The 27,784-nt window shown below is 39.2% G+C and overlaps 1 protein-coding gene across 3 annotated transcripts; it reads left to right on the forward strand.

Annotated features, from left to right (window-relative positions):
* The first annotated feature begins 346 nt into the window (after window positions 1-346).
* Window positions 347-27,784, forward strand: LOC141909514 (DNA mismatch repair protein Msh6-like). Of its 3 annotated transcripts, none has more exons than XM_074799938.1 (29): window positions 347-614; window positions 3,030-3,207; window positions 3,448-3,656; window positions 8,754-8,803; window positions 8,905-9,010; window positions 9,255-9,379; window positions 9,460-9,699; window positions 10,318-10,397; window positions 10,497-10,584; window positions 10,789-10,848; window positions 10,949-11,023; window positions 12,503-12,638; window positions 15,388-15,527; window positions 16,792-16,866; window positions 16,986-17,057; window positions 17,422-17,708; window positions 18,321-18,574; window positions 18,989-19,151; window positions 19,531-19,807; window positions 20,494-20,649; window positions 20,955-21,184; window positions 21,709-21,841; window positions 22,332-22,430; window positions 22,516-22,638; window positions 23,610-23,787; window positions 24,897-25,051; window positions 26,514-26,648; window positions 26,897-26,964; window positions 27,538-27,784. In XM_074799938.1, the coding sequence occupies exons 1-29, from the start codon at window positions 392-394 to the stop codon at window positions 27,626-27,628; spliced, it is 4,206 nt and encodes a 1,401-aa protein (XP_074656039.1). In that variant the 5' UTR covers window positions 347-391; the 3' UTR covers window positions 27,629-27,784. The 3 variants fall into 3 exon arrangements, with proteins under 3 accessions (XP_074656039.1, XP_074656040.1, XP_074656041.1); XM_074799939.1 differs by having other exon boundaries at window positions 9,463-9,699; XM_074799940.1 differs by lacking the exon at window positions 347-614 and adding an exon at window positions 1,450-1,628 and having other exon boundaries at window positions 27,538-27,782.

Genomic DNA, 27,784 nt, shown 5'->3' on the forward strand with positions numbered 1-27,784 from the left:
ACGAAAAACGTTTTGTGAAAACGTGTTTTCTGTTTCGGCGAAACAAATGTTTTGCCGTGTGCGGCGTTGGGCTTTAATGTGACTGTCAGGGCCCTCGACACGTTTCGGCTAGATGCCAACCCAAAAATAAGTTATGGCCAACGATACACAATCTGGCAAGCAAAACCGGGCACGGATTCTCCTCGAAATAAAAGATATCCTATTTTAGTGAGGCTGATTTATGCCTAGGAAAAATATCTTTTATAACTTCAATCCAATCCAACCCGCCATGAAACCCCGGTAGGCGGCCGTGTGGTGGCGCCCTCACTGCAGATTGAATTGAATTGTTTTTTTTCGCGTGAAGGGCGCTACGTTTGGCTTAAAAAACGTCGTCGGGCTATTTTACCTAAATATGTCTCAACAAACGAGTCTATTTAGTTTTTTCTCGCCTAAAGGGAAACAACCCGACCCGAATCAAGTTCTTAAACCTTCAAAAACGAATGACATTCCTCGTACACCGTCTGAAAACGGGCCAAAAAATCAGTCCTCCAAAAAACAGCAGCAGAATCCTAAATCTTCGGAAAAGAAAAAATCTGTTAAACAACCGAAATTAACAGAATTAAAACACCTACCAGGTAAATTGATATAAGATAAACTTTAGATTTGAACAATAGGTAAAGATGTTGATCTGAATGTCTCGTGATTGGCATTGACAACGGGGCGATAGTCCGCAACATTTTCTGGATACGAAGATTGGAACAAGTGGCTATTTTTACGGCGTCGTATATTCTAATTTTACGACGGTTTATATTGAATTAAGGATTTTGGTCTAGAGGGGAGAGCATTAGTGTCAAGAAGAGGGTCCAGAGGGTTAGGGCAAGGGTTCTGTATTACCCGTGGGATAGGGTTAGGGTAAGCTGAAGCTATATGTAATTAAAACATTTGGTTGGTTATCAGTAAGCTCTTTGGTCTAGTGAGCTCTTTTGGCTTACTTTCTAATGGAGATGTCAGTGGTGGATCTAGTTAGTTACCTAATCGTTGATGGTAAGCTTTTTATAATCGGATGGGCTTATACCAACGTTAGGGATGACAAGGACCAAAACACAGTTGAAAAAAGTAACACTTCAAAAATATACTTTATATTCACTTCAGTCCAAAATTAATGGCTTAATTCACAATCTAACACAAGTACCTTTCGAAATAATCCAATTTCATGTATGTTTCGAGTGGTTAATCAACATTATTTTGAGAAATTAATTAATTTCTCCACCAATTTCGCCATTGGCCACCATTTCTCTGTATTGCACATGTGGCATGATAAGACAAGGGGACCTACAAGGATTTATATAAAACTTCCAAGACGAAACGACAATTTTTATTTTTGATGGTTTTCCAACTTATATTTCAAATCTTCAGGTTTTCCATATTAAATTATGAAATAATAAATTCTGGTAAAAGAAAAATGTGAATAAGTGTTGATTTCTTAATTTTTTTCAATTTCGTCGTTTCGCTTCGTTAGTTTGTGCTGTTGTCCTGGCCTCAGTCCACAGGTGCCACCACCTCCAGTAATTTTCAAAATGGCAGCTGTTGACCCGACGGAAATTTACTCTCACTTTACGGCCGATTTGCACATGGATTAAGATCGTCAGGTGAGGTGTTATAGGTATCAGACAAACTACGAATCTGTTGTGCGTCGATTACAACAAAAATTAGACGGATATCTTAAGAGACAATGAAATGCCAGGCAAATTACTCGTCAGTCAAATTGGCTGACGAAGATTTCATACAAAAATGACCTTCCCATTCCTGACTGTGGTTTGTGAAAATATCCGATTGTGAAACTAAACCACAGACAGGTTACTGACTATGGTGGATCCAGCCTTCCGCGAGAACCGCTTGAGCTGAAAGCAAGATTTTTCCACAAAATCTTCAATATAGTCAATATTTGCCTGCATGTGACTTAGGCCTAACACACAAACATTCTGTCTCTTCGATACTTGACACACATGTGGTACCTAACTGGTAGTGAATTGTTTGTAGGCTTACCACAGGCACTCGCGGCTTATGGCTTGCTGATTTGTTTTAGGCTAATCCCTGTTATAAAATTGCTGAGAGCACCTAAAATTTAAAATTTCTTTTAAGGAGGACCCCTCACCTCCCCCCTCCCGCTAGGGCTTCAGGCAGCTAGCCTACTCGGGAGACAATATTACTTTTAGCAGTACTTGACCCCTGGATCCGCTCTGGATATTATGAAATAAACCACCGCACTGAATTCTTGATAACATTCCGAATCTTGAGATGGTGATCTTTAATGTAGGGCCCAATTGATTGAACCATTTGCGAGAGGTGCAGACCTGCACTCTTACCTAATAATATTACTTTGACTTTGATTTTATCGCTTGGTGATTGACTGTCAGTCAGGTATTAGTGACAGGGAGTTTTTTTGAAACATTCTGCCCTAGTGTGTAGAATAACGAGAATACCACTAGGCCTATAGTGCGTCTACACCGTGGCGCGGTGCATCGTTAGTTACTAATATTTCACTGTTTGACAGGTGCTGCCATCATTCAAGAGAGATAATTATTAATTAAATACACCGCAGTGCGGTGTACTAGCAAAATCCATCACTGGTTTATACACCGCACTGCAGTGTAGGCGCACTGTAAGGGTTAAGAAATCATTGTTTATTTCTAAATGCAAAATCCTGATTGTGTACAGATTGATTCATAATACAGGTAGATCAACTAAATTAATGGAATTAGTCCTACAGATCAAAGCATTGCACAGGGAGCATGACAGGCAGTAATAGGTATTGGCTCTTCATTTCCTCGATGGGCCTATTTGGTTTTACATGTCTACCCTTGATTCAACTGCAGCCCAAAAACTGACCGGAATATATGGCCTATAAATGACTAGGACGGCCTACAGGGCATGCACAATGCTTTGGGAGGATAAAATCTCTGTTGTCGATCGGTATTACTGTCTATAATCACGACCTCCAACGAGGCTGATTCTAAAATTTTTGAAAATTTCCCTATATCCCTTTGCAGCGTGTGAATTCGAGCCTGGTGATTTGGTTTGGGCAAAATTAGAAGGTTACCCGTGGTGGCCGAGTCTAGTGTGTAACCATCCCACGAAGGACAAACACTTTAAACGGTCGGGCGGTTCTAAAGAACTCCATGTTCAGTTTTTCGATGACCCGCCTTCACGAGCTTGGGTCAAACTTAGGTGAGTAGGAATAATCTAGATTTGAATGGAGATTTTTGACAAAATACAAAAGACTATGGCGGTAGTGCCGCTATGTGTTGTAGCGGAAGCTATATGTCACAAACTAAAATGCAAAACTAGTAATACACCACCAACAGGAACCCACTAAATCAAACACAACCAGCTAGATAACTTGGGTTTTGTTTCATGGAAACTGCGGGTCTGATTGAAATTTGAAATCATCCGTTTTTCTCGTTGCAGACGCGTCTGTCCATTCGTCGGTCTCGATGACAAAGACACTAAAGTCGGAGGCAGATTTTTCTCGGGGAATCCCGTACAGCAGGACGGCACAAGGCAAGCTGCGAAGGCAACCGAGATGAGTCGAGACGAGCGATTAGAGAAACTGGTCGTGACACTGCAGCCGTCCGATGACGAGGATGAGGAAGAAGAGATGGATGTTGATGATGAAGGTGGGTGAAAGTTGACCCACATATTTGTTATGTTGCATTCCGTGTTGGTTTTTTGGTCTTCCATGAGACCCTTATTCTCGTACCGTCTATCTATCAGTGTGTCTGTCTTTGTGTCTCTCTATCTCTGTACTTTGGTACAATGTTAGTATGGGGTCTAATTGTGCAGTGCAAAGAATTGGCCTGATACGCCACTTAGTGGCAGAACTAGGTACTTTGTTAGCAATATTGAAGTTGGCATTGAGCCAATTATGTAAAATTGCGGTGCGTTTTTTCCATGTGAGCATTTGTTTCATTGGTTTTTGGCCTAAACGATGTATAATCCATGCGATTGAAGACATGGCGAACCTCCGTCGATGACATAGTCAACTTCGTTAAAATCCTACGAAACACTGCTCTTGCGTATAGAATTGCAATGACCTCGATTGGGGCGTTGTCTCTACGAACGAATGTGATTGGCTGTTTTTGGCTGATTTGCTACTAAAATAATTATGGGAAAGCCAAAATGGCGAAAAGTTCATTGGACTAGGTTCCGTTACGCTCGCAAATTCCAAATGCACATTGCTGGTGAGAATATGATTATTTCACATATCCGCCATAGGTATTGTTTCATTTTAATACCTGGTGATTGTTTTGATTAACGTTGGAAGTGTAAGCGAACAGGTAATAGGTCTGAATGTTTAGTGGTAAAATCCAGGATTTAAAACGATCTACTTACATACGCCGATTTTTAGCCCACTTGGGACTTTAGTCCCAGCGGGCTATTGCGTTCACTTTTCGTCCGTCGTCCGTCCGTAGACGGAATCCAGTTATTTTGGGAAGTTTTGAAGACGCTTCAAGGTAATGTCTTGATATTTGGTTTATACATGTATCTACCCTAGACACATCTTCAGCCCAAAAACTGGCCCTATCAGAATCAAGATGGCCGACTGGCAGCCATTGTTGTTCGCCAAAATCAGCACTTTTTACACATTTTCGAAGTTTACGAGGGAAATTTTGAAGACGATTTGATCAATTACCTTGATCTTTCGAATATATTTGAATCTACCAAGGGTCCATCAGCATAAGAAAAATTGGGTCCGTCTGACTCAAGATGGCCGTCCTATGACCTTTTTAGTGCCCAAAAATGTCAATTTTGGCCAGAATTCTAGGTCCTGTAGCTTCCTACTGGTTTTCCATTTTTCATTGCAATTTGTGATGGGTATTCTTTGTAAAGGGCTGTTTTATACCTGAGATAGGTATTTTTGATCCGCCAATTATGACGCAATTGGCGGCCATCTTGGTGTCATTAGTACTCATTCGTAGGTGGGAAAAAGTTTTTCGACATTATATTGTTACCTAAGCATATTTTGTTACAACAATGAATTAGAAAGTTGTAGCGTATAACGTGTTCTATGATTGGGGTGAGTTTCAAATTCATTGTTTTTTGTATATGGCCACCAGGGGGCGTTGAATAATACAATATCTTAGTATTTCTATATCATATTTGTACCAATACATATTTTGTTACTGCAATCAATTGAAAAGTTGTAGCTCATGACATCTATGATTGTGGTGAGTTTTAAGGAAATTAGTTATTCTATATGGTCACCAGGGGGCGTTGAATAGTAGAATAACCTGGTATTTCCTTATTATATTGGTACCTAGGCATATTTTGTTACCATGATCAATTACAAAGTTGTAGTTCATGACATGTTCTATGAATATGGTGAGTTACAAGGTTATTGGGTTTTGAATATGGTCACCAGGGGGCGTTGAATAGTAGATTAACTTAGTATTTCCATATTAAATTAGTAACGAGGCATTTTTTGTTATCACAATCAATTACAAAATCGTAGCTGCTGACATGTTTTATGATTGTATTGAGTTTCAAGGTCATTGGTTTTTGTATATGGTCACCAGAGGGAGTTGAATATTGAAATTGTTAGATTGTTGAGCATTTGAAACCACTTCCCAAGTGGGCATGGTGTCCCTGGACCCCTAGTTTTGATACGGTACTGGTATGTTACATAGCTTCCGCGACCATACATTGGAAAAGGTTGGCAAGACTCAATATTTAGCCACCCTCGATATGTGATATCATATGAATTCTATTCAAATATTTTTGATTTTGTGAAAAAATTTTTTTTCCAAATATGAAATAGTTTTCCTGCCCACCTGTACCATACGAAATTTTGGATATGGACCGTAAAAAAATGTATATTTTTGGCCTTGATTTGACTAAAAATAATTCTTTCAGAAAGACAAAATGAAATAGGCCTAATAGAACTTTGGATTCACGAATTAAAAAGATTTTTCATAAGCAATGCCCCTGCCAAACAGGCTCTAGTTTTCAAGGAAAACCAGACTGCCCATGGGCAATTTAATTTTTTCATTCACTATGCCTTGAAAAAGTATAACTCGATGGCCTAATTATGCTCATTTAGCTTGTTACTTTAGTAGCCATTTAGCCATGGAAACTCTGATGTTTGGCCCATAAGAAAGTATAGATAGTCCAAGACTTCAAATCGCAATTCTATGGTGTAAGGGTTATCAATGAAAATGTATCATACAGTTAGTGGTGTGCGAAATGAGAAGGATGTAGGCCTATGTGTACGTGCGTGTGGGCACGGGAAAATGTGATTGGTGGCGATGTAAATTCAGGGCCGTATGCAGCCCTTTTTATGGGTAGGTGCGAATTTGTGGCATAGTGGAACTAAATTCACAGCATCCTGCGAGCGCCGCAAAATTTTTAGCCCACTTGGGACTGTAGTCCCAGCGGGCTATTGCGTTCACTTTTCGTCCGTCTGTCCGTCCGTAGACGGAATGCAGTTATTTTTCAGAAGTTTTGAAGACGCTCCAAGGTTATGTCTTGATATTTGGTTCATATATGTATCTACCCTAGACACATCTCCAGCCCAAAAACTGGCCCTGTCAGATTCAAGATGGACGACTGGCAGCCATTGTTGTTTGCCAAAATCAGCACTCTTTGCACACTTTTGAACATTTTGAGGGAAATTTTTTCGATCGGACTCAAGATGGCTGTCCTATGACCTTTTTAGTGCTCAAAAATGTATATTTTGGCTCAAATTCTGAGTCCTGTAAGTTCCTACTGCTTTGCCATTTCTCATTGCAATTTGTGATGGGTATTCTGTGAAAATGGATCTTTTATACCCAAGTCAGGTATTTTTGATCAGGCTATTATGATGCAATTGGCGGCCATCTTGGTGTTATCAGTACTCATTCGTTGGTGGAAAAAGGTTTTCCCACATTATATTGATACTTAAGCATATTTTGTTGCCACAATCAATTGCAAAGTTGTAGCTCATAACATGTTCTATGATTGTGATGAGTTTCAAGCCCATCGGTTTTTGTATATGGCCACCAGGGGGCGTTGAACAATACAATAACTTAGTATTTCTATATTATATTCGTATCTATGCATATTTTGCTACCACAATCATTTGGAAAGTTGTAGCTCATAACATGGTCTATGATTGTGATGAGTTTCAAGCTCATCGGTTTTTGTACATGGCCATCAGTGGGCGTTGAACAATACAATAACTTAGTATTTCTATATTATATTTGTATCTATGCATATTTTGCTACCACAATCAATTGGAAAGTTGTAGCTCATGACATGGTCTACGATTGTGGTAAGTTTCAAGGACATAAGTAATTCCATGAGGTCACTAGGGGGTGTTGAATAGTAGAATAACTTAGTATTTCCTTATCATATTGGTACCTAGGCATATTTTGTTACCATGATCGATTGCAAAGTTGTAGCTCATGACATGTTCTATGATGATGGTGAGTGTCAATGTCATTGGGCTTCGCATATGGTCACCAGGGGGCGTTGAATAGAAGAAAAACTTAGTATTTCCAAATCATATTGGTACCTAGGCATATTTCGTTACCACAATCAAATACAAATTTGTAGCTGTTGACATGTGCTATGATTGTGGTGAGTTTCAAGGTCATTAGATTTTTCAAGGTCATTGGATGGGGCATTGAATATTGAAATTGTTTGATTTTTGAGCATCTGAAACCACTTCCCAAGTGGGCATGGTGTCCCTGGACCCCTAGTTTGAAATCTTAGGTACTCTAAGGTGTATTCTGAAGGCTTTCTGGCTATCTTTCTTTTCTGACATTTTCCATCATGAATACGGCAGAATCTAAATAATGTTATATACCGGTAATCTAAAAATTTGATTTAATGATCATCACCTCATAGCAATGTAATCATTGATGCTTCCAACCCACAGAAAACTTATCTATGCGATTAAAAAACCCAAGATCGACTCATCCGCGACTAATGTAACGTTTATTTTTTCAAATCATTTGCATTTGAGGAATAACATCCCATGATGAAACATTGCAAAGAATCATTCTATGCACTAAGTTCCGTGCTATCATGATCTTTTGACTGATAGATCCTGGGATAACATGCCTGTTTTTTAAAATTGTTTATCGACAAAACCACAGGATACCAACCACATAAAGTGTAAGACATATAAACATCACATAACGCATGGAAAATATGAAGTAAAATCTTTCGAGGACAGGAAATTAAGCGGAACTCTTGCGAGTAGGTGCATTAGCACCCATCGCACCCCCCTAAATACGGCCCTGAAATTTCACTGTGCAGTTCAGTGTTCTTGATTATCTTGTTGGAGTGGGTTATGTGCCTGTTCGAGGATTTATTAAGACTTGTGCTAGTGAGCTGTGAGTACTGATAAAAATATTATTGTTTAATTCTTTCAATGAAAAAAGTGTTAATTCTTTGTTTTTTTAGTTGTAGTATTTTGATTTTATTGATAAAATAAAGCATCAGAAAGTTGGGGAAGTTGATTCACATTTATTGAGCATTCTGATTTCCAGTGTGAAATACTCTACACTAACAGTTTTCACTATTAGTAGATTAGGCCATATTGATTGATATTAAGGTGACTTAGCGTACTAACTCGCGGAGCCAATCCGTTTGTGGGTGTACTTGAGCTATTTGGTAGAACTAGGTCAAAATAAAGGCATTGAATAAATTTTTTTTTCCTCACAGTTATGAATTACGTTAGAAATTTCGGGTTCAGTATATTGAAAGGTACTATTGTATTTGATTGACAGGTGAAAGTGAAGATGAGGCGGATACTAGCAAAGAAAACGATGATACAAAGGTTAGAAAAAATCTATTTGGAAAATATCCTCGGAAGTTTCATTTGAAAATAAAGATTTCGCTTGGAATATATCTCAGAAGTGACCTTGACATTTTTTCTAGGTTAATACTCCATCGAAAGATTCGGGCAGACGAAGGTCGTCGAGGACGAAGCCGCCTAAAAAGCGACGTCGGATTCTAGTCGCGGATGACAATGCAGATGATTCAGGTAATGGATAGGTCCCATCCTGTGTTGTAACAAGTTTGATGCTAAATTTGCTTTTAAACTAGACCAGTTATAACTGGACCAGCTTTCAAGCCGTCCTCCCTCGGCAGAGATTCAAAACTGTTGACACTGAAAGACTTTAGAATCACTTCCAAGGAAGGATGGTTTTAAACTATACTCAAAACAGTTTTAAGTAGACTCTGGTATAAGCTATGTTGTAATGATTTGTGTCTATTTCTCTTGTCAGACGGAGATGAATTCAAACCGGATTCCGATGAGGATGATGACGAAGATTTGAGCAGCGGTGTAGATGAGAATGAAGTGTCTGAAATTGAGTCTGAGAATTCTGAGCCGGAAACACCCGTCAAAGAGGTGAGAATTTGCAAATAAGATTTTTTGCGGATTGCCAAGGGTAAATTTTAATATTTTATTCATGTTCTTTTTCTTTGAAGAAGAAACGTAAAAGGGAAACTAAACCAACGTCGAAATCATCTGCGAAAAAAGGTCGGCAAATTCTGAAGATAAATGATAATGGCGACAATGATGACAGTGGCGATGGTGAAGATAATGGTGAGGATGAATCTCTGGAGATGAAGAGGAAAACCGCTGTTACTCCGGTTCCAAAAAGTTTCTCGCCGTTGGTTACGAAATACACTAAAAGTAAACTGGCATCATTCGCAGCAGCAGAAAATGTACGTATGCCAGCAGGAGCAATTAAAATCTCTGGTCTACAATTCTGTGGTTGAGGCCAGCTCCCCAATGGACCCGTCAGTCTCCAATTCTAAGTTTTGTAATGATTATTAGACAGTTTTCAATAGAGCTCTTGCGACCTAGCTGTAGGGACTCCAGAGTCAAAACCTTTCTCAGAAACTACGAAGTTCAGTTCCACTGTTGGCTATTGAGTTCTCTATTCAGCAGTTAACTCAGAAGACCCTTTTTAGACTGTTGACCTGCATCAATATAGGTACATTTTCAATTGAATCTAGCATAACTTAGATTGTCCGAAGTCAAAACTTTTCCATTGCTTGTAGAATATCTTGAATCTCAACTTCTCACTCGAGCCTAGAGGTGAATGTATCCAATTTTTAATAGTTCAGTTCCACAGTAGAATTCATAGTCAAAATAAGATTTAGATTAGAGGAACCCTAGTAGTGATAGTAAATCCGGTTCCAGGCTCCAGTCACAATTGCTCTAAATTGAGTCAAATAAGTTCATTTGAAACAAAGAATTCAAACAGTTGAGTTTTGTTTCGAATCCCAACTGGCTCGTGTTAGTCACATGTAATCTATTTACAATAATTTCATATTTAGGTTGGTAAATCTAGTGAGCCAACTGAAGGGGTAGTGTATACTCATCTCACTTACGAATTCTTAAAGCCAGATAAAATCAAGTAAGTTTCCTCGGATGCTGATGTCTGATACGATTGAAGTAGTTGCAGTACACTTGCAAAGTGATAGAACCAATTTCTTATATTTGTTTAATATTTTAGGGATAAACATGGTCGACCATTGAACCATCCTGATTACGATCCAAGAACTTTAAACGTTCCTGAGAACGTGATGAAAACATTAACTCCGGTGAGTTTCATGATGTAAATGGGTGGATATATACGGCGTAGCATGGTTTCTAGGGACAATTTGATGATGCCATAGAGGGATTAATGTAGGCAGCCACCTCTCAAAGGTGTATACTGCATAATTAGTTCTTTGATGCCGCATAGTGGATTTGTGCGTCCATCTTTACTGGAGAAATTTAAATTCAACCTTGTTTTTTATTTTCAGGCTATGCGTCAATGGTGGGAGATTAAAAAAGACCATTTCGACACAATTCTGTTCTTCAAGGTGACATGAAAAGAGAGCCATTTCGAAATATTCTGACCATTATTTTGAAGTCTGTCTTCAGTTCGGGGGTGAAATTATACAGAAAGATTTTTCTTTTCAGGTCGGCAAATTTTATGAGTTGTATCATATGGATGCTGTCACTGCGGTCAATGAACTGGGAATCATTTATATGAAGGTGTGATATTCGGGCCGGATTTGTGGTCCCGTGTGTGGGCCTGTTTTGATTTTATTAAACCTTAAAATTCCAATGATTTAACTCTCAGTAGTTGAAATTTTTAATGATGATTGTGGAACTGGGTTCAGTAGAGTTATCTGGGCCCAGTAATACAGTCATTTTCAAACGTGGTCTTGGCCCTGTACACTGGTCATAAGTTGTTAGGCCTGCTATAAAACAAATGTGGTTTTAGACTGGTTTTGAAATATGCAAATATGCTATGCAAATAGCCTCTGAGCTAAGTTCCAGAGTCAAAATTTTCTAATGGAACTACGTAAATCCTAATGATTTACGTTGAGGGGACTGTTAAAGATTAGAATACCTATTCATTTTTGGCCAGCCGTAGGCTAAGCCTATTTATTACTATACGAATGGAGCGAATTTGAATCACATGGTTTCTATAGCTAAGACCCTTTGACTGCAAATGAGCATATATTCATACAAATCATTCATTAAAGCATTATCCATTCTCCAAATCCTAGGGAGCTGAATTCTGAAAAAGGGCCTTGTTAAAATTTATGTGAGATTTTTTGAGAAAATCTGAACGCAGAAATATCTGTTTTGAAAAGCCAATCAAAAAAGCAAAGACTCCTCTCTGATTCACTTAGCCGCAGAAATCAGCAGGTGTTCACTTGAACTGGCAGTATCGTCTACTGTTAAACTTCCGGGTTTTGTTTTTAGATTTAAAACTGTATTTCAAGATTGATTTCTGTGAAATTTTGAGTTGATTTGGTTTTTGGGAGAAGTTTATTTGCACTACAGAAAATATCATTGACAATTATGCAAAGTCCGGTAAAAATAGCTTTTTTCTCAAATCGCATGGATAACCTTCATATGCTAACTAGCCGTGCTCAAACTGTGAATTCATTCAAATTTAATTCTGCAAAAAATATCAAATTAAATCTAATTCAATTTTACTTTATTAAACAATAAAACATCAAATCCAATTCAATTTTGTTTTATTGAGTAAATTTGAGAAAATCCAATTCAATTCTATTCCGCATTCAAATCAATAGGGAAAAGATTGATCTGAGGTATTTGTTCCTGCCAGCGCCAGTCGCTGTCTTTGCTACTTATGAAAGCATGATTATGCTGTGTAAATTATAGGTTTTGACTCTTGAGTTCGGTGTCTATTTTGACAAATATAACCCACAGAATGCATCATTTGCCATTTAATGAAAAGCTGAAAGGCTGGCTATAGTGCCCCTTGAGGCTCTTGTGGGAATCCAGTTCTGTGGATCTAAGTTAGAATTAGAATGGCTAGGCAATTTTAAGCAACAACTATAGTGGTAGGTCTTGAAAGCTATCTAATTTCGGCCCTCACAGAAAAATGTTTTCTTGCACAACCCTATCCCTAGATGATGTTTGACTTTGACTGTGGAATCAAATTTTAACTCGCCACTACTTACCTTAACTTTTTTTATGCATTGTTATTTAAAGGGTAACCACGCTCATTGTGGATTCCCCGAGATCGGTTACGCTCGCTACGCTGAGACGTTAGTTCAGAAAGGTTATAAGGTCGCCCGTATCGAGCAGACAGAAACGCCGGCCATGATGGAAGAACGTTGCAAAAAAAGTGAGTGGTTTTAAAGTTTAGGATTTTTAGCACACTTCGGTCTCTGGTGTTCACTTTTTGTGTGTTTATACATTCCCTTCTAGAAGGAATCAAGTAAGATTTTCAATTCGTACATCTGCAGCCCAAAATTGGTTCAATCAAATAGATATAGGTTCTGGTATCAGTGGCTTTCAGTTGGATTTGCATGATCCCAGATAACTTGATTGCCGATTGCCTCGGCCTTCGTTTGGTTAATTTTCTCCATGGATTCGTGATGTCGCATGGATATCTTCATGAGGTCTTAATCAGACACCTTCAGTGAAGGAATCACAGGAGAAAATTAAACATTTAATCATCAACATATTTATTGTATATATATATATATATATATATATATATATATATATATATATATATATATATATTCTGTACTGAGAACAATAAATATGTTGATTAAATGTGAAATACTAAACCATCACATTTGAAGATTATTTTAATACGACCATTTCAAATCCCTATTATGTACATGATGATATACCATACAATATACTTGATAATATACATGATAATATCCCCTATAATACAGTGGACACTTGGGTTCATACAGCTGGTGATCGCTCCCTTATCATATGTGAATAAATTGTCGTGAGACGTAGCATAAGTGTGCAGAGCGAATGTAGGTAAAAATGTCCCGGGGAACAATCGTCCCCGGAAAAATGTCCCATAGGTAGAAGAAATTGTCCCAGTCTATCATTACTAATTTAGTAAATTTCACATCAAAATGACACCAGAGAACAAACTTGGTAACTATGTAAATTGCACACTCACCACAAAAAAAGAATGGTTGAGCATCACTAGTGGGCCCCGATGTCGTAGCGTTGATCTCGTCCGGAGATGATTCCATCTTGCGGATGATTTCGTCCATATCTTCCGTAGTCAAAATACTCGAGTGCCACATAATGTAGAGGTCTAGTAGAGTATGGGGATATGTATTTCCGTACCCTCTTTTTATACTCTGTATGTGCTCCCAGTGGGAACCAATGAACGAGCTTGTTGATCGCCTGGCTGATTAGCCGGTGTCGGGCGCTGATTGGCTGACTAAGTATTGAGTCTCTCGACTTCGTACTGAGCACATCCGGAGTTTGTGTTAAACAACACTGGTGTGTATTGTGAGCGTATGTTGAACACAGTCACACTTCTTTGTCTAACATGAGCCAATCTTGCCCCTGCAACCCGGTCGATTCCAGGAATAGCTTAACCCTTTAACTGGCAATCGGTCGCTAGCGACCGATTTGAATAGACCAGCTATAGTGAATAGAATAGTCAAGTATTGATTTCTGTGAAGCATTCTAACTAATTTTCCTGTCAGCAGATGGCGACACCAGACGGCCTACAATGTCTAACAAGGTTGGAAAGTGATATATCATACATTTGGCATGTAGAAGGGGGTATGTATGTCTGATTTCCAAAATTGAGAATATCGTTAGTAGTAATTTAGCGAGTTTGGCTGATATTTTGGACATAGTAATGAAAGATTCTGATGATAATTCATATTGGGATGAATTTCATGACAGTTTTTTATTATGGGTGGCCCAAAAATCTGAATGACCTTGGGATCAGACCCTGAAGGTAACCCCCAAAGTTCGCAAACATGGTATCATTTGAAAGCTTATGAAAAGCGCTTTCATATTAAACATACAATATGGGGTTATCCCTCATATCTACTGAGTTATTAAGTTTTCCCCTTGCAAGGTCCAAAATCTCTCATAGGCCGAAAAATACTTGCCAGTTAAAGGGTTAATGGAAGATCCGCGTGTCAATATGTCAGCCACGTTAGTTTTCGTCTCCAGACTTTTATCCAAAGAATTCCTCCGAGACCTTGTCATATTTTGGATTAAACTTCACAGAGTTGGTGGTATGAGTGTGCAGTAGTGATTAGGTTGAACCGAGATTTGCTTTTTAGCCCACTTTGGACTTTAGTCCCAGCGGGCTATTGCGTTCACTTTTCGTCCGTCCGTCCGTAGTATTTTTGTATATGGCCACCAGGGGGCGTTGAATAATACAATTACTTAGTATTTCTATATTATATTTGTAGCTATGCGTATTTTGTTACCACAATCAATTGCAAAGTTGTAGCTCATGACATCATCTATGATTGTGGTGAGTTTTAAGGACATAGGCTATTCTATATGGTCACCAGGGGGCGTTGATTAGTAGAATAACTTAGTATTTCCTTATTAGATTGGTACCAAGGCACATTTTGTTACCATGATCAATTGCAAAGTAGTAGTTCATGACATGTTCTATGATTGTGGTGAGTTTCAACGTCATTGGGTTTGCATATGGTCACCAGGGAGCGTTGAATAGTAGAATAACTTAGCATTTCCATATTAAATTAGTAACGAGGCATATTTTGTTATCACAATCAATAACAAAATCGTAGCTGCTGACATGTTCTATGATTTTCGTGAGTTTCAAGGTCATTGGTTTTTGTATATGGTCACCAGGGGGCGTTGAAAATTGAAATTGTTAGATTGTTGAGCATTTGAAACCACTTCCCAAGTGGGCATGGTGTCCCTGGACCCCTAGTTTCTGAGTGAATAGAATAGTATTCCTTGCTATTGGAGAGGCCCTGGATTTGTGTTTGCCTCTTGCATCATAGTTCTAGTTTGTCCAGCGTTACTAATAATCATGTTAGTTTGTGATTTTGCGACTCGAAATTGCATCGATACCAGCCATTAACAGATTTCTTAACCTCTCTGTTCTTCAGTTGGAAAACCGACGAAGTTTGACCGCGTTGTGAAACGAGAAGTTTGTCGAGTAACATCGAAGGGAACGAAAACGTTCAGTTTCATCGATGGTGACCCAGCGGACGGAAACAACAACTTCCTCTTGGCAATTGCTGAAAAGGTATGTGAATTTATCTATTTCACGACCCGATTCTGCTACAGACCATTTCAGAAAAGATGGCTTCATAAATCCTACTATGACATCATCAGTCTTTCCACTATAGACAGTTCAAGGCGAGATGGGCGCCCTCGGTCATCCCCCTTTGATATCATCAAATTACTCCTATGTATAATTCCAGACAAGGTGGCCATCTACTTAAATTTCCCATTGGCATCATCAACAGAGATGCTAGTTTTCCGGAAATATCCGGAATTCCGGAAATTTAGGATCGCCGATGTCAATTCTGGAAATTGGGTGAGAATTCCTCGCGGCGACCAGTAATGGCACGGACCGTAAAAGCGTTCGTTTGCTTGTACTCGTCGTCGCTTCTGTGTTATTTTATCTTGGTCTCTGTTTCCGAGGACGTTCTTGCTACAATGTATATATGTGTGCTTGTTGTGGTATCTGTGCGTGCGTAGGCGGAGCGCCACTGTTGTGACGCCATTTCCAATTAAAAGTCAATTATCTTTACGCGCCGTTGTACATCGTCCCGCTGACGGCCAACAATGTGAAGATGCACGTGGTACTAATTAAGATGATATCTAATAAATATCATCTTAATTATTACCACGTGCGTGCTATGTCCGGAGGCACGCAGCTTTGAAACTTTCTTTTTGCCTGCAGCTGTCAAGCGGGACGGTCTGCAAAATGAGCCCGCACGGAAATATTGTCAGTCGGGAGTCGGCCGATATAAAGGCAATTGACAGCGGTATAAAAAATAAATTTAACTGGCACTGGCTAGAGTGTAAGGACTGGGACTACTTATCGAACTACATTCGTAAGTTAGACTTAGCTGGCGTGGCGTACTGCGTCGTTTGTAAAGACCAGGTCAAATACGGAAGTGGCGGGAAAAAAGATATTCTTCGTCACCCGGATAGCGCGCGGCATAAGCAGCGAGGGATGTGAAGCACAACGAATGCCTGCCGTCGTATTTTCAGATACCCAGATCGCTCTAGAACGCATTTCCGGCGATGCAAAAACGCAAAAAAAACCCCGTTCTAAATTCCGGAATTTTGGTACTTTGGCCCTAGCATCTCTGCATCAATATATGAGTACATATCAGTATTCAGCATTATAGTCAGATAAACGTTAGCGCAAGGAAATATTCCAGACATTTTATTTATTCTTATCGTTGGATTTTGTATTATCTTCACAACTAGGACAGTGTTTCATCAATGGTCATGTGGAATGTTTTCATTGATTAATTTACATTTCTTATTTTAAGGTTCATGATGACAGTGCCGGTGGAGGCAGCTCATATGGGATCTGTTTTCTGGATACGTCTATCGGAAAATTTCATGTAAGATTTCAGCAAATGCATAACCCAGATGGTCCGATAGTCTGACAAGTTGCCGTCTTGATTTTCTAGAATTGAGTTTTACTTTAACTAAATTCAATTGATTCATTCATGATATTTAGATTGGGCAGTTTGACGATGACCGACATTGCTCCAGATTACGGACATTGGTTTCTCATTATCCGCCTGTTGAGGTTCGTATGTACAACTGCTGAAACAGAACGTTCAGTGGCTTCTATTTTTTAAATCTCTATTTGAAATCATATCAAATTAGCCCTATTACTTTATTCCCCTATAGTCATTTATGTAAAAAAAAAGTTTTCTCATGAAATAGCCACAGTAGACAAATTGCTATGCCCATATTTCCCCCCATGATATCAGGATATTACCCCCTAAATGCACTGCTTTAATAAAACGAAGTTGCCACCATTGATCGCACTGTGGCATCATCAGATAATGGCAATATCTCTTGTCATTCGGGGATTTAATGCAAGTGGGCATTGTTGGTCTGTTTTGCGGCGATTTCATCATTTGTCATTCGATATTTCCTTCTTGAAGGTTTTATATGAAAAGGGAAAAATCTCTGATAAAACTCAACAGTTCATCAACACGAATTTATCACACACGCTCCGTCAACCACTGACATCTTGGAAAGAATTCTGGGATGCGCCGCGAACGCTGAAACAGCTTGCTGAAAATGAGTACTTCGTCTCGTCGCAGAAAGATGGTGCCACTGCTGTATGGCCGGCTGAATTGAAAATGATGGTTTCCGATTGCGATAGTTTGAATCGAACTGCAGTCGAAGGTTATGAACTAGCTCTTAGTTCATTGGGAGCCGTCACGTGGTAAGTCCACCCCCTGTCCTGGGGGTTTTAGCGATCAGTTCATTTAAGGATTTAGATTCAATTGTTGGCATAACTTAGGTCCATTAGGTGCGATTTGACTATTGAGGCAAATCTCGTTTCTTGTAAGATAAATACATACATTATGAATTTACACATTTTGCACTTAATATCAAGGGTTACAAGCAACCCTCACACTCCCTGTTGATCTTTGGCAGAGTTTTCATGAAAAAATCTGCATCCATTGCCATGGTTTGAGGTTGAAGTAACTTGAGCATTAGAAACTAGACTTATGATAAATTCAGGTGTTAACCCAAATTTGTGGAAACGGATTTCGATATTAGATATCTATTGCAAATCCATTCCATTCCAAATTTCATCCGAAGTCCATCTGCAGAGAAACCTTAAAAAACCTCAGACCTTGATGTTTCCTCAGGAATTCTTTTATGAAATAATATATTTGATATTTATGACAGAGTTCCAGAGTTGCATCTGGGATAAATGATTATATAGTTCATTTCCAACATTTTAAATCTCGAATCAAATTTTAACCAAAAACAATAAAACTAGATTCAGCCCACCTTCTTAAAAGGGCCCATCTGCTGTCTGCTTCAGGTATTTATCGCAGAGTTTTCTAGATGACGAAATTCTCTCGATGAAAAACTTCCAACAATACACACCCATCGATCTCAGCAGCCGTGACGATAACGCGGATAAAACGATGACGCCACAATTAAAATTTTCCGGAGCGCGGCAACTCGTATTGGATAGTGTAACTCTGGCAAATTTAGAGATATTTCAGAATAGCGGCAACGGATCGGCGGAAGGCACATTGTTACAACGATTGGATGAATGTTCGACGCCCTTCGGTAAATTTAAGTTTAGAATGTCGAATTCCTGTTCATAGCTCAATCTCTCAGCTCAGAAAATGTCATTTGCGAAAAAATCTTAAACAGCATTCGTATAGGGTCAGCCACCAGTCAAGTCTATTGGATGTCAGGCAAACAAAATAACACCTAGGAAGTATCAATGCATTCCAAACCCTAATGGTGATGGGTGTCAGGATGAATAATATATACGACCAATCCATAAGAGAATGGCCACATTGGACACAAAACATATGCCTAAAACTGACTGTCGATGGGTTAATCCACTTATGGTGTCAACTATCTTGAAGGTTGTTGAGTCTGAATGTCATTTGAAGCTTAACCCATACTCCCAAGTTGCCTAAGTAAGTGGGTTTTAGGATACATGTATGTACATTGAAAGTGTGTCGTTTGTAGGTAAACGTTTGTTTAAACAGTGGTTGTGTTCACCGCTGTGTGACCCGGCCTCGGTTAACGATCGATTGGATGCTGTAGATGATTTAATCGACTGTCAGGATGTTGTCGCCGAGGTTAAGCTGATGATGCAGAAATTACCGGATTTAGAACGGTTACTGAGCAAGTAAGTAAAAACGTGATACTTCAGATGGCTGCCTCAGTAAATACCCCTGGCTCCGAATTTAAGGAGTCTATGAAATAGATATTTTCATTACTGAAATTGTCGACTAATCAATCATCACCGAGCGTGAAGGTCATGTGACACAACTTGTCGCTGATTGGCTACAACATTCTGATCAGGTCATAGAAAGTAGAACTTGTTGTATCCTTGCGATTAAGATACTCCTTCCGATCCCACAATCTGATCAGGTTGTAAGTTGACCCGAGCCTTGCTTAAATTGAAAAGTTTTGTTGTACCCATTAATTTAATAAAGTAGGCTATTGAAAATCAAATCTTAAAATTGCCAGGAGAAATGAAACTCAAAATTTCTATACGATTCCAGGATTCATTCGATGGGTTCGGCGAATCGTAGCGAATCGCACCCGGACGGACGAGCGATATTTTTCGAAGACGTCACGTACAGCAAGAGAAAAATCGAAGATTTCATCTCGACACTGTCGGGATTCAAAGTCGTGCTGGCGATTGTGAAGAAATTTGGTTCAGCGAAAAATCAGTTCAAATCACGTCTGTTGCGTCAGTGCTTGACGACTGTCGCTGATGACAACCAAGAAGAAAAAGTTAGATTCCCGGACGTGCAAGAATCTCTGGATTTTTTCGACGTAAGACTTTTTTCCATTGACTGACAACAGTTGTTAGCAAAAATTTATATTCCAGTTTACATTCAGTTTCAATTAAAGTGAGTAATCATTTGAATGAATTGAATATAAAAAGTATTGAATCGACTTTACCCCACCAACCGCAAAATCAGAGGCATCTATATTGATTTAACCATGTTTTAAGCAATCAGACAGGCTTCGATTGGCCTCATTTCTGAAATTCTCTTCCGGTGCATTGAAGAAACTCAATAAAAGGTCAACTAACGGTCGTTAGAGAGTTTGTGGTCCGGAATTGTTATTCCTAAACGGGAATACGTTCCATCAAAACCTGTCTGAAAGAATTTGTGATTCATCACGTAGTCTTGTATTCAAGAGGAATGGCTCCAAGGATATACAGATCTTTGTGTTTAGGAGCGCCTTTCAGTGGATTTGGTTGCCTCATCGCCTCTCTTCACCCAGGAGTAAATAGGTACCTGATAGATAACACCTGAGCACTTGAACCCAGGGATAGATGAATGTTAAATGGTTAGAGTAATAAGCTGGGAATAATGATACTAATTTAATGGAAAGCGCAGTTGAATATTGTATCGCTGTGAAAAGGGCGCTATATTGTTAACGGTTTCGGGATTGGCTAAACATTTCTATCGTATTTCTTGTTTCAATCAGTGAATTATTTCCTAATTTCATAGAAATCTTTCGATCATGAGAAAGCTCGTAAAGAGGGTGTAATCATACCGGCGAAAGGAGTCGACACAGATTATGATGAAGCGATGGTCGGGATAAAAACGATCAACAGAGATTTGGAAGAATATCTCAGCAAACAGAAGAAACGTTTTGGCTGTCCGGTGAGTAGAGGTTGAGATATCTAATAGGGGTAGATATTATGTCAATGGTTCATTTCTATCCAATATGAATGACACAAGCCTCAACTGACGATATGTCCTTGAATTCTCTAAATGTGATATCATTTGTCTACTTGCCTGCCCAAGTGTGAAAATTTCAGCCCCTGTGAGTCCATGGTATGAAGCTGTTATGCTATTGTTTTAAACTTATGGATGGTGTGAAGGGAGCTTTTGCCCAATCATTGTGAAGTTTTTTATACGAGGGGAGAAATCGTTTGGTGGAATTTTAGAAGTCTTTGCTTTTGCAGACGATCAGTTACTGGGGAACTGGCAAGAATCGGTTCCAAATGGAAATTCCCGACGCCGTTGCGAAGAAAGTTCCGCACGAATTCGAATTGACGTCACAACGGAAAGGGTTCAAGCGCTATCAAACGACAGAAGTGAAAGACATGTACGAGAGAATGGTCGTGGCGGAGGAGCGAAAATCAGTCGCGCTTCGAGACATCATGAGACGTATATTCTATAATTTCGATAGCAGGTACGAAACCTGGTGAAAAGATATAGCTGTCTTCATAAATCTTGCTAAGACGTCATCAACTTACCCCTATAGGTCCATCACAAGAAGGTGGCAACCTCCATACGAGTAAATTCCATTATACCATGAAGTTGTCGTCAGACACTATTTCCAGAAAAGATTGCCTTCATTTATCTCCTGTAACATCATCAAACTACATGTAACCCTACAAATGCTTTGAGAAAACATGGCTACCATGATATATCTCTCCAAGATATAATCAGGGTGGCCTCTGAAATTCAGAGGAAACTAAGGGAGACTTGTTGAGATTGCTAGAATGCATGTAAAATCAAATAGTTTCCCCATGTGTCTTAAGTGACTTAGTGGATTGATTGGATCCAGCAGATTAAGTCAGGGAATAGTCAGGGAACCTGATAATGGAATTGTTACTATCGACTATATCTTCAGAAAATGTGGCCTAAATAAGTCCTATGTCATTAATTGTTTGGTTTTAATTGCATTGACTATAGTTTTGCACATGTTTTTAGCTATGGTGATTGGGAGTCTGCTGTACAATGTATGTCTATACTGGACGTATTGATCAATATGGCCGCTTACAGCCGCTGCGGAGATGGTACAATGGTCCGACCAGAGATTGTATTGACTGATCAGCAAACACGGGTAGGTTCCTTACTCGTAATACAATCCACAGGTTTTACCTTCAAGACGTTGATGGAAAAAGGCCCTGAACCCAGTGCTGTGCTTGAGATGATATTTGACTACAATTATTAGTCCATGCAATTGATTGATTTAACTCTGGAACTCTGAAACTGGGTTCTCTAGTACTCAATATGTTTGACTGTCAATGTTGGAGACTTGGCCATACATTTCAATAAAAGATAATATGGTATTTTGCAAATTTTGGGGATCGGTTATGTGAATCTCACATTATATTCACCGGCATTTCAATCATGCAAAAAGAGTTTATGATTGCAAAACTTCTATACGATAAAAGCTTTGACTGGCTTCAAGTCATGACTGAGGAACTGAACCAAATAGCTTAGTCTTTTTCTGAGCCTCCAATGGCATCACCCAGATAACGAAATAGCACGCAATCAATTTTGATCATATGGGAATTATCCATATTGATTTCTTTTCGTGTATTTCATAGCCGTTTATAGAAATTCGTGAAGGTCGCCACCCGTGCATATCGCGTACTTATTCTGGAGACGACTTTATCCCGAACGACACTGTAGTCGGCTTGAAAGACGTAAGTTGTCCGAGGTCAATGTAGGACAAATGTTTTTTGGTTGTCGTGTAACTCAAGATTGTTGTTTTCTTTGCGTCTGAAATAGGAGAATCAAGCTGATGAAGAATGCAACACAGATGGTAGCGTCGTCCTAGTAACCGGTCCAAATATGGGTGGCAAATCAACGTTAATGAGACAAGTTGGTTTGATCGTTGTCTTAGCTCAAATGGTAGGTAACACCTCACTGCTGGTCAATATAAGACCCTTAGACGTGTTTCAATCGGGCACTACGGATTGTTCTTGTGCATCAGTTTCAACCGGAATACACTTCTATGCCTGGAATGCCATAATCGGTAAACCTGATAGTGCAGGCCGGTAAAGAGTTTGATATCATATGGATTTGCTATACTTGCGCAGAAATACTTACAATTTAAACTTGCTTTAGCAGAATAGATGGATGGGGCCCGAAATCCCACTGTGACATCATCAACTTACCCTGATACGAATTTCCTTCCTGCTAGTGTTTTCAGGTCACAAGAAAATTATGGGGGGTTTCTGAATTCTATGTAACAAAAGAGGCAACGCTCTTACCCATCGCCACTTATGATCTACTACGTTTATCAACCGCGTTTATAACATTTGAAAATATGTTCTTCGATTCAAACACCATGTGAATTAATGCATTGGAATATGCACGCAATTGTGGAGCGCTTGTGAATACTACGCACTCACTCACAAATATCTGTCATACCTCCCCGCCGTGCGATTTATGATCCATGAGTTTGTTAGTAATCAGTTGATTTATACATCACTTTGATCCGAATGACTTGTACGTTCAGAATCCACGTGTGATTTCTTCACTCGGCATAAAGCAGCTCCACAAATGCCCTGAAACATAGTTATGACATCATCATCTATCAATTTTCATTGTAAAATCCAAAAAGGTGGTGCCACATTATAGTCCATGAAAGCCCTTTTCAACATTAAGCCGGCTTATTATAGGCAACAGTCATTGATAGATGATAAAAACTATTCTTAGTATATTTCTGAATGCTAATGAAATTAATTATTATAATGTTGCATGTGTGACAGATATGTATCGTGTGAAAGATTTTAATGTTACTTTACATACTGCGGCAATCTGACTGACTTAGTTTCGATTGTATGGCGTTGATACAATCGAATTTAATTTTTCTGTAGGGTTGTTATGTTCCGGCTGAGAAATGTCGTTTATCGCCAGTTGATCGAGTGTTCACACGACTCGGAGCCAGCGACCGCATAATGGCCGGTGAAAGTACGTTCTTCGTTGAACTCAGCGAAACATCGGCCATCTTAAAACATGCTACGAAACATTCTCTCGTTCTGCTCGACGAATTAGGTAAGAAATACATCCGCTTAAAGCTAGGGACACACGAGCGTATTTTTTCGCCCGATCGCGACAATTGAATTCGCCAGCGAATTTGCCGACGAATTTATGCGCCCGTTACGAGCGGGCACACGTAGCGATCAAACCGAAATTCGGTCAGCGACCGCCACTTAGTGGGAGAGAGTTAACAAATCATATAATATCAACAATGCATCCTATTGGTTAATAAAAATGGATCGCTCTGCGGAATTCGCCGAGTGCGGGCAGACGAGCGAATTTGCGGGCGATCCGATCGCCGACGAAGTCGCCGTTAGTTGCCACATTTGCAAATTTTTCATACAATTCATAAATTTGCCGCCATCGGGTGAAAAAATATGCTTGTGTACCCCTACCTTAAGACATCACGATGCAGCTATTAGACCCTTTCAGATACTTGTAACAATGATGGGTCCCACGATAAGATTCTAGGACAATTGCCCCCGGATAAAACCCTTTTTGATTTGGATTAACACCACCTAAATACTTTACTTAGAAATTCATTTGTATATTATTGAATATAGATTTATAAGATATAGAATTACTGATGTTGTGTGCAGATCAAAAACTTTAGATCAGCCCTTGTGTACTTATAAATCACTTACCAAATTAAAGGAAACTTAATAAGTCCGCTTATTAGTGCATTTGTTAATGTTGGCTAATTTATTGGAATTAGTTTTAGTGTTACTTTAGTCAATCAAAAACTCAAAAGCAGTCCTAGAGTAAATAGCTAGAATTAGTTCACTTCGTCTTAATTCTTAATTTGAAGTAAATATCTGCTTTACTTTAAGATTATAAAGATTTAATTTGTGGGGCAATTGTCCGGGGGCAGTTGTCTGAGGGGCAATTGTCCTGATACCCAACGATAGATGGCTACTGCTATAAATCCTCATATGAGGTCATTTATTTTTGCCTCTTAAGTTCTTTTGAGAAAGGATGGTTGCTTCCATCTCCCTATGACATCATCAAATAACATGTTTTTGCCCTTTCCAGAAAAGATGACCGCCTCCATGCCTCCATATGTAAATTCTTCTATTCCTGTATTCCATTCCAAATTATCATGGCAATATTGTTGCATATTTCAGGGCGTGGTACTGCTACCTACGACGGTACCGCAATTGCTTGCGCTGTTGTTGAGGAATTATCTCAACGAGTTTGCTGCAGAACTCTCTTCTCAACACACTATCACTCATTAGTCGAAGAGTTCTCGCATGACCCGAACATCCGACTTGGTCACATGGTATGTATGGCCGGTTCTGAGATTCTTTGAAGAGGGTTGACCTGAATTTTTGAATGGGCACTTATATGAAAACCGCGAGAAACAGTGGGGTTTTTGTTGGCCCTCCCACAGAAATTTTAGGACAAGAAGCGGTTTTCTGGACCTCAAAGGGGCCCATTTGGGTTCATTTTTTGTCTTTTTGAAATTATTCTCTTTCTTTTTCTTTGCAAACAGCGTCCTAATTATACCCTTGAGTTTGACTATGGATCTTATTTGACAACATGAAGTAACTCATTTGAAATGAACTGAAAATGCAGTGCTTCATCTAGCCGAAAATAGAGGGGCGGTCAACTCCGCCCCCGAAAATAGCCACCATTGTGCCCATCAGATGTGTCCCATGCTCGCCCTTGTGCCCTCATCACTTGCCGTAGGTCCGCTCTCCTGCCCTTGTCAGTCACGAGTTATGCGTCAGGGCTTTCAAAATAAGCCGTCTCATCCGGCTGTTAGTAAGTATCCTACGACGGCTATGAACTATATAGTATGATATCAACGATAGTAGCTCATGTGATCAGTGGTTACCGTATATTTAAATGTACTGCAATCAGTGTGCATCGTGTGAAAACGTGCCTCAGACACGTGGCCTAGTTTGAGTTTCCAGGAATTTGGCTGACTTCCAAACAACTACCAATCATTCTAGCGACTGCCTCTGTAAAGCTGGTAGTGTATATTCGATGGATTGTTTAGTTTTGAACACATCATGATGCTCTGGATATTTTTATATAGACTATTAGACAAATTTTATATATACAAGGTGAAGAACTTTTTTCGGTGAACTCACAGAGAGACTCGCAGAGAAAATTAGTTTGAGTAGCCTAATAGCATTAATGTGTTCTTAAGCTGGCTGCTTACCAATTATCAACAGTTACTTGCCAATCACTAACACTACAATTTAAATCAATTAATTTGATATTTCTACGATTAAAAATATGCAATTTCATGTAGCCTATAAGCTTACACTATTGCTGGCTCTTTTTCGCTGTATCATTTGCTTTTTTCTGCTATTTTTTTGTCTGCAACTGGTTTTCCAAATCATTTTGAAAGCCCTATCTATCCAGATTAACTTTTGTTCATTGACGAGCATAGGTGTAAGGATGTACTGTGGTCAAGTGTGTCACTCATGGCAAAATCAGAGTTAAACATAGTTTCTAGTCCTCAATCGTAGTAGGGGGTAGGTATGCAATAGGGAACATTGCAGGTTGCACCTAAAACAGACGTGAGTGCGTTATTATGTGCCCTTGCTCCAATGGAATCACGCACAAAAATGCCCTTATTTGAAATCAGCACCCTGCCCTTTTTAATGCTAGATGAAGCACTGAAATATGAAAAACTTAAGTCCTCGTTGTGTTCATATGCAAAAGTGAGTCTTCGTACAGCGATCTTAACGGGCATTCTAAAATTTCTGTATGCTGTGGTTTGTTTATAGTCGTGTATGGTTGAAAATGAGGATGACGAAGATCCTGGTCAAGAGACGATAACTTTCCTTTACAAATTTGTCAAGGGGGCGTGTCCTAAAAGTTATGGTTTCAATGCTGCCCGACTCGCAAACATACCTGACGAGGTAAGTGTTCTAATCCCGTGGACTCAGTTCCACCCCGCAGACTTTTGCAGGATTTGTTACGGCCAACAAAAATTGAAAGAAAAAACAAGGCTTATGATTTTTTGAGCAGTTAACTTTCAAAGAGGCCTTGGAAATGAAAAGAGGGGTAAAACGAATGATTCATCAAAAGGCTCATTCCGAATGTCTAATATCCATAATGAAGGCATTTTCCAAAATTTTGAAAAATGATAGATATCTTGTTATTACAGGTGATAGAGGTTGCACGAACAAAAGCAAAGGAATTTGAAGAATCATTGGACAGATTGAAAATATTCAGGTTAGTTGTGATTGATATTTTTGTTTTTCTGCATGGGCCAGAGACTACTTTACAAGTTGAGGTTAAATAATCCAAGTAAAGATGACTTTAATTTCAAGACTACAATGCTATGTGCGCAGACGCTGCCCTCTTAGGTAGCATTGGACATTAGTATGTTACACAAGGCGAGAATCGGGTAACCCCATAGCTTTGGGACTTAATACATCACGACTGTGCTGAGAATCCCATGTTGGTTGGACATGTTAATATTTCGATGAATCATTGATATTTTTGCCAAAAAGGATGAGACTTGAGCATTTTTCCAAGTCAGTACTGGTGTTAGGGGATTTCTATTCTAGGAGACAAGTACTGTAGAATTCACTTGATTCAGACGACTGGGGACTGCCCAGATTCTTTCGAATTAAGTAAAATTGGAATTATGAGTAATAGTTCACGTGGTTATGGGCTAAACGGATTAAATATTTCATCCAAATTAAGTGAAAATCCAGATGGAAAAATCCGAATTATGCGAATCATACTGTACTAAGTATCCTTTGCTGTAGATTAAAACAAATGTGATTATTGTCGTTGTAGAATGTTGAATGTGACAGATGTTCCACGCTCAAAACTAACCTGTCTCCAAAAACAGATCCACAGTCTTAAAACAACCGATCCCGTTAGCTAGATATCTGCTGCCGCGGCGATTCCCTTTACGACTTTTCCTACCGAATTGCGAGACTTAAGCAATGTAATAATTGCGTTGAAAAGAAAATACTTGCTCGAATTTGTTTTATAAGTTCTGGGAAAAAACTTTGTAGATATCTTTTTCTAAATAAATTTC

The sequence above is a fragment of the Tubulanus polymorphus genome, chromosome 8 (genome assembly GCF_964204645.1).
Source record: "Tubulanus polymorphus chromosome 8, tnTubPoly1.2, whole genome shotgun sequence".
Classification (NCBI taxonomy): domain Eukaryota; kingdom Metazoa; phylum Nemertea; class Palaeonemertea; order Tubulaniformes; family Tubulanidae; genus Tubulanus; species Tubulanus polymorphus.